Here is an 8,041-nt window from a genome sequence, read left to right as displayed (position 1 = left end):
AGGCGGGGGGCGGCGTGGGGGCCGGGGCTGCAGGCCTCAGGGGCCGCAAGGCGGAGTCCGGGAAACTGAGAGCCCCAGAGCTGCGCATCCCAGCCTCTTCCTCAGCAGGACCCCACTAACGGCCCCGTTTCCATAGCGTGACCCCTCGCTCCCCACCACAACCCCCCCAATTGGAGGGCGCGACCCAGAGTTTGGGAACCGCTGGCCCAGAGGCTGGGCCCAGGCCGGCGAGACTCTGGCGCCGCCCCCTCCCACGCAGCGCCCGCCTGTGCCGATGAGGCTGCGTGAGGCCTGAGCTGGGCGAGTGGCTTTTCCCGCCTCCAGGTCTGTTGTAACCTGCGTAGTTGGGAGTCAGCGGTAAGGAACAGGAAAGTCTGATATCCGCTCTTGGTTTGAGAGCGATGCCTCTGGGGCAGCTTGAGGTCTGGTTAATTTGATCAAGGTGGCTTTCCACTGACCCAGCTATCAGCCCAGTCAGGTCCTCCAGAAGGCCTTCAACTTCTTGTACCGTTCCTGCTCAACACTTCCCTGTCGTGTAAAACGACTTTTCTTTTTAAGCTTTGACTCTAAATGTTTTAAAAAAAATTTAACCCCCCCCCCCCAAAAAGGTCCACCTTAGTTTGTGGCCCCCAGGGCTAGGCTGCATGCTGATTTGTGTAGTGTGCAGCCTAGGGGGAATAACATGGCTGACGTCCCCTCCCCCTGCCTTGTACTTAGCCTGATGGGCAGATACCCTTTTGCCTGGGGATGACTTGTATGAGTTTGGAGTGGTGTCAGATTTGCACCTCTAAAGTTACAGTGAAATGCTTTAACTCCCCTATACTGGAGTCTTTGATAAGCCCAGGCAATTTCCTTTTCTGATCAGCCAGCCATGAGGGTGTGTAGGGATTTTGAAAGAGTCAGTTCTGTGCAATATTTTTTCATTTCTACCTGGGAGAAATTTTATAATGTTTGCATTCTCCTTTGCCTGAGGCATGTGAGCCCAAAACCTTGCAAAGAATTTTATTTTATTTTTGCAACTATCTAGTTGGTCTAATAAAAGATATTGCGTCTAGTACAAGAGTTCTGACTACTTTTGAACTACAAACTTATTCTAGGATGTGGTAGATGTTGCTAGTTTACCAGGAAAGTTTAGATAACACGTCAGTGTGCCGTGATCAATTCTATGACGATTCTTCATTCGTGCAGTTGATGAGTAGGCATGTACTTTCCACGTGTTCACTGCCAGTTGTGTTTCACCACTGACATCAGAGCAACTTGAATATACCTAAGCCAGCTAATTTTACAATTTTGCCTTCACTTTTATTCCCTGTCTTCTCTTAAAATGCCAGATGGCCTGCCTGCAAGTTTAAATATATCTGGATGAGTACCATAAGACTGAATTGCATCAAGTGCTTGTTTTGTGCTACATTGAAAATGGAGTGTTAGCATGCAAAAAAGAGGCTGTGACTCGATAAAGCCCACTGGGAGACTCTTCTTGAATAACACTTTTTGTTAACGCTACTAGAAGGGTAAATAAAGGAGAGTATACAACCATTCTGACTGCATCTCCTATGATGGCATCAAAAATGTCTGGCTTTCTTGTAAGGTTGTTAGACTTTGCTATATCATTTATATTATACATCTGGAATAATTAGCCTTTTTAATAGGTTGAAACCTGAAGTTTTCTCCGTTGGCCCCCAGCCATCCTGTGCCTTACCTAGCTCTCCATTACACAGTGAGAATTTACCATGCGAAGGGCATTCAGATATTTAGAATGTACTCTTTTTTGCTTCTCATAGCTAAATTGGTACCTGAAAGAAATGTATATAATTGGTACCATAAAGGTTTGCATATTTCTGTTTCTTTTTTTTACTTTCCTTCTCTTTTTACCAGTTCTGACTTTTTGTATTATCTGTCTTTCATTGAGTCTTAGACTTGAAGTGCTCGGCAACTTTTATTTTACAACGTGACTGGAGCTTTTAGTGCTTACAATACTGCTGTTCAAGTGCTACTTGGAGCACATCTTTATTAGAGGTGTATCGGGCACTGACCCTTCAGTGCTGGTCAGTGGTGTGGCTCTTTGTTGTATGGAGAGCAATGCTGAAGCTCATTCACCCAAGAGCAGATGATGTGCCAAAGGTGGTCTTCTGGTGGTACAGGAACATGAGTTAAAAATCTGGTTAACACAGTATTTTGATTGCCTAGTAGTCTTTCTCTCTCCAAAAGCAAACAAAAAAAAAAGGTGGGGGGAAACGCATTAAATAAAACCTATATTAATAGAATAGGCTACAGATATTCAAAAGTCAGTAATCTTCATAGTTTGACTGTTTACCATCCAGTGCAGTGTATTTAATTCTTTTTTTTGTTCAGCATGCTGTAAACCTGAGTATTGTTATTTCTAGGTGAAGGAGCAGCTCCTGGTAACTATGGCTATACCAACAGTGGATATAGTGTGTATGAAGAAGAAAATGAAAAGCTAACTGAAAGCCTGCGTACAAAAGTCACTGCCATAAAATCAGTGAGTACATAACTTTAGTGGCATAATATTAATCAAATTCAATCTTATAGTGTAGTGTAGTTGCATTCAACTTACATTCTAAGCTTTTACTTTCATATAAAAATATTGCTGAGCTAATAGCACAGTGCATTCATTTGGACAGCTCTTCATACATCTAGGAACCCACAGGTCTTATGCTACCTGCAAGGGATTTATTTGCAGACCTCAGGCTCCCATCCAGCTGCCACTTCTCCATTCCGTTTCCCTCCCTCCTCTAGTTTTCACATCCTGCACCCACTCTAGGCTGTGCAGTCTGAAATACAAAGGCAGTTCATGATGTGATACAATAGAAGAGACCATGGCTGGGAAGGTGAAGGGGGCCTGTGGATTGGTGGAACCCCTCACAACTTGCCTCTTCCCCCCCCGCCCGGTTCAGTTCCCTGGCCCCTGGCTCGATTTCCCAGCTCTCTGATCATTTGCCCAGCTCTTGCTTGGGGGCACGGGCCCCTGGATCTGTGCGCTGGGTTTTAGTAGGCTGCCAGTGCAGGCTGGGGCCATCGGCAGCACCAAGTGGCTGCCGCTGGCTCCAGCCTGAAGCAGCAGCCTGCTAAAACCCTGCACGCAGATCGGGGGCCTGCACCCCCCCAGGAAGAGGTGGAGAAATGATCAGAAAGCTGGGGAATCAAACCAGGAGCTAGATGTCAATATCGGAGCAGTCCTTACCCCGTCTTCCCCCTCCCTCTCCTTAATTTCTGTTTAGCTGGAAGCAAGCCAGCTTTGAAACTCAAAACGTTTCAAAACTTTCGAAAGGTTTCGAGTGCTCTCATTTCATTTCAATTTCACTGTTTTGAGCTCAAAACGAGTCAAAACAGCTTCAAAATGAAACACCTGTCAAAATTCTGCACGATTCTACTGCTTGGCACCGGGGAAAGTAACATGGGCAGGATTTAGGGCATTATTTTATTGTACTTGTGCAGAAATGGAACTTCAGAGATGCTTTCCTTGAACTCTGATTTCTAATCTTTTCAAAGTATTGAGAGTATTTCTCTAATACTGAATTGAAACATACAGTGAGGTGCTAGATATTTCCAGAATTTCTTTGCATGGTGTTAAATAGTCCAGTCTAGTAATACTATGAACTATAAAAGACTAATGCAAATTTTCATTATTTGTAATAGCTTTCCATTGAAATTGGCACAGAAGTTAAACATCAAAATAAAATGTTAACAGAAATGGTAAGTGTGTAATGACTAATCTTTAATTATTTTTTAAAGGAAGAAAGAAGTGTTAAAAATTACATTTCTTAGGCTAGCATAGTGAATATGCTTGCATTAAAAATATTAATATAGTCCTAGTCAAAACATGATCATAAGATGCTGCTACTCTAAGCAGCAGTGCTGTCTTACGAATTTTTGTACTGAAGTAGTAGTCAAGGTTACTAGGGCACAGATCTGCTCGCTGTTTCTTCTCAACTAAAGCAAGCATGCCATAGGATTTAAAACATTGTCTTGAAAAACTAGCACGGGAGAGAGCTCAGTTCTGGAACTGGCTAAAATGGCAGAACAAAACCAAACCAATAAGGTTTAAACCTTATTGTTTAAATCTTGCTTATACTTGAAAGTGTGTAACTGTATATGGAATGGACCTGAAGGAGATATTTAAATCAACCTCAGTACAGGAAACTGTTTTACATTCTGTTATAAGAAAAAACGTAGTGCAAGAAAAACTGTACAAAACCCATTTTAGGGTGACCGTATATTCTTAGAGTAGGGATGTCTAATTCACCTGGCCCCATGGGTCCGAAGTGGGCCATGAGGCTCCTTGCAGGCCACAGCACTCTTTAGACTGAATCTGCATGTGATGGTACTGGTGGGACAGGCTGCATCGGGGGCTATAGGGGTTAGCTTAACTGTTGTTTGCCTTTTCCGCCCCCTACTGACACACATCCCCAGCTGGGCTCCATGCACTAGATCTTGATGGTGGGTCCCACCCCCAAATTCTCAGCTCTACTGTAAGCCATGCAGGCCAGATGACTCTTCTACATGCCCCGTGTTTGATACCACTGTATTACCAATAATTCTGAATGCCCTCTCTTTATGCAGGATTCTGACTTTGATTCTACTGGTGGATTTCTGGGTGCAACTATGGGCAGACTGAAAATGCTCTCCAGAGGGAGCCAGACAAAACTGTTATGCTACATGATGCTCTTTTCCTTGTTTGTCTTTTTTGTAATTTATTGCATTATTAAATGGAGGTGATGAAAGTTATTTCCAGTTTAATATGTGCCACTTCAATAACTATAAGATGGTCTTAATTCATGAAGACAATAATCTTAATTGACATAGTCTGTTGATTAAATGTGACAAAATTGTTAATTGCATTAGAAATTAATGCATTTGTTATGTATATGTTACTTTACATCATGCCAGAAATTTTTCCATCATCCCCTATTTTCTGGGGTTACTGTAAATACGCACAAAGCTAAGCATTAACATAAGTTTCAGTATAGTTATTCCAGGGAAGTATTTGTTGGGTATACAAAGAAGTGGATGTTTCCTTTGCTACTTGGCAAAATTTCAGACTCCTTGAACTTTCTTGAATAGGTTCCAGACTTCTAAAAGGATCTTAACTTAGGGCCTGATCCTGAGTGGAGCATCAGGATCAGACAGGTAGCATTTTGCAGGTAACAAGAAAACGCTTGTGCTTTTTCTGAATTAACTTATGACATTCACAAATATACTATGAAGGTACAAATATTGCAATGTTAGGTTGATAGTTTTAAGCATATTTTAGTGGTTTAGAATAATTTTTTGCAGGTTTAACAATAAATCCTAAACTGGAAAAAATGCTGATTAATCCTTCTTTGAGACCAGGTAATACCAAAGCCCTTTATTCTTCTAAACAAATGCCTTTTAATAGTGTGGAGAAAATAATATGGGCAAGATGCAAGCATTTCCATTACCTTTTATATCAAGTATTTGAAACTCATTGATTCTATTGAATTGCTGTGGTTTTTACTCTTCATACATTAATTTGTCAATTACTAATGACCTCCAAACCCTAGCTGAGCATAACTTTGAAATGTGAAGCAAGATGACAAAAACTTTTTCATACTGGTGTGTGTTGATACAAGACAGCACTTGAAATACTTTTATGTACATTGGCTAAGACTTAGTTTTGGTTCCTAAGCAAAACTATCACTTTCAAATGCAACATGCAAAATACAAATTGTTTTCTAGAGACTGAAAATTGTCTAAAAGAAAACTATATGCCTTGACAAACTTTTTTTCTAGAGAGTGTAATAAGTTTGCATTACCTGTAGTTCTATTACAAACTTATAAAGGAATAAAGTATCTGATGTATGTTAGCCAGTGTGGGTCTGTTACTTGGAAATGAAACAACTTGCCATGTGTTTATATATAGATTTCCTAGGAGACAGTATTGGAAGACTTTTAGAAATGCTGCAAATATTAATGCTGAATAAATATTTGATTTTTTTTTTTTTAAATCAGTATTTAATAAAGCAAGTACTTGCTTGGAAAACAGGTATTAAAGATCTGTATGCATCTCAGTTTACCCATTAACTATCCACACTAGTTTTAATCTTCAACACATTTGATTTTTGTGTATTGTCTACCAGGAATATGCAAAATAATCAATTGAATAAGTTAAGTATGGTTTATATTTTTGAGTGAAACATATAAACTTTTTAAAATGATAAAATATCTTTGAAATACTAATGCCTGTCATATATTCTCATGTAAAGCATTCCTGTTTAGAAAACTTTTAAGTATGGCTGCAGGAAGCCAAATAAACCATTGATTTAACATACATCTGCCTATGAGAATCAGTGCACTCTTACGCTTGCAGATATTTTAGTTTGCGGGAACGAAAGCCACCTAGGAAGTAATTGCAGATGCTAATAGTTACAGGGGCTTTGCCACCTACATTTCATCAGCAGATTAACTTCTCAATTCTTCCTGTTTAACTACTACTTAGCTGTGAAACTTGTCTGAACAATTTCAGTGCATAGCTACTTTCGTATTTTAGTTAGAGGTGCATTGATACATCAGTCCATATTGTATTGGCACTGATAAAAGAAAAATGGACATTATCGGCAATTGGCTTTTCTTGGCTGTAAAATATTACACACATCTATACACAAACACAATTAAATAGGCCCGCAGAAGCAATTTCCATGCTGGCTAGGTAGGATAGGTCACTTAGTTAAGATGTTAAGTAGCATTTTTCATAGATTTCATAGACATTAAGGCTGGAAGGGATCTCAGAAGATGACATCGAGTCCAGCCCCTTGCCCAAAGGGCAGGAAGTAAAACTAACTTCTCGTAATAATAATGCCATGTGCAGACACAGCATGCATGATGCTAGGAGTGCAGCCTGGCAGCTTGGAGAGCCGCATCCAGCCGGTAAGTCTGTTGGGGGGAAGGGGAGGGAGGGAGTGGGGCAGTGAGGGAGGGGATAGAGGCTCCTGCAGTGCAGGAGGGAGTGGGGCAGGGCCAGGCACTTCCCAGCCAGAGTGGGGCAGGGCACAGGACATAGCCTGCAGCTTATCCTGGGGTGCAGGTAGGGGGGTGGTCCACACTGCTGCATGTACCCCTGTGGGTGGACATGTGCCCCCAGATCTGTGAATGGGGTGAGGGAGAGCAGCTGTTGCATGCTTGGGGCTGGAGCTGCTCCAGCCTCTTCCAGGCAGCGTGGGCTGGAGCCACACCAAGATTTGCCATAGCCCCCTCCCAGTCCTGTCACCCTTCATCAAGCTGCTGGGCTGTTTATCAGCAATCAGATTGGTATTGGCCGATATGACTGGTCAATAATCGGGCATTGGTATGGGCCCAAACTTTTTTTTTTAATCAGTGCACCCCTATTTTAGTTAATGCTAGAATAGGTAGATTGGATTCTACAGGTTCCCCTTGCTTCATGTGGGTTTTGGATTCTACAGGTTTCCCTTGCTTCATGTGGGTTGTGACCGCTGGGTTGCGATTCCCCGTTCTCGGGTGGTTCTAGTCCTGTAGGTAGATGACACTACCCTCTTGGGACCGCTATGGTATCGGAGCAGCTCTCTCTCGCCCAAGTCCCCAACCTTGTTCTCGCCCGCCACGACTTGATGTTCTACAGTGTCAAGGTCGGTTCGTGGTACACTCCATGGCCCAGGTCCCTCGGCGGTCACATCACGGGGCTCCGCCACCCCTGCACCCTGGCCTCACGCCACCTCTAATGTGTTCTTCTTCTGTGGGTCCGGTTCCTCGGTGGTGGCGTAATATTCCCTCCCCACCTGGTCTGCCCCTGCCGTGGTGCTCACCCGACCAGCTTAGTCCCCGGTCCTCCTTGCCTTCTCCCTGTTTGACGCTGTATGAGGTCGCAGCACAGGTTTGGCCTCACCAAAGCCCCAGCGACCCTCTTTCTATGAAGATGCTACCTTAGCTATCCCACACTGTGTCGAAGGCCTTCTGGAAGTCCAAGAAGATGACATCAACTTTCTCCTTCCCATCTAAGCTCTTTGTTACCTGGTCACAGAAAGAGACCAGGTTAGTCAGGCAGGAT

General features: G+C 42.8%; 1 protein-coding gene across 1 annotated transcript in view; it reads left to right on the top strand.

Moving 5' to 3' along the window:
- The window catches only part of BET1 (Bet1 golgi vesicular membrane trafficking protein), a 6,900-nt gene extending 590 nt beyond the window's left edge, over window positions 1–6,310 (top strand). Inside the window, exons 2-4 of the mRNA XM_019508434.1 lie at window positions 2,385–2,500; window positions 3,658–3,714; window positions 4,582–6,310. Of these exons, the coding sequence (XP_019363979.1) occupies window positions 2,385–2,500; window positions 3,658–3,714; window positions 4,582–4,737 (329 nt within the window). The 3' untranslated portion in view covers window positions 4,738–6,310. The remainder of the gene's footprint in view (window positions 1–2,384; window positions 2,501–3,657; window positions 3,715–4,581) is intronic.
- The last annotated feature ends 1,731 nt before the right edge of the window (window positions 6,311–8,041 follow it).

The sequence above is a fragment of the Gavialis gangeticus genome, unplaced genomic scaffold (assembly GCF_001723915.1).
Source record: "Gavialis gangeticus isolate Ggan-Ray unplaced genomic scaffold, GavGan_comp1, whole genome shotgun sequence".
NCBI classification, from domain to species: Eukaryota; Metazoa; Chordata; order Crocodylia; family Gavialidae; genus Gavialis; species Gavialis gangeticus.
This window is presented reverse-complemented; position numbering and strand designations above follow the sequence as displayed.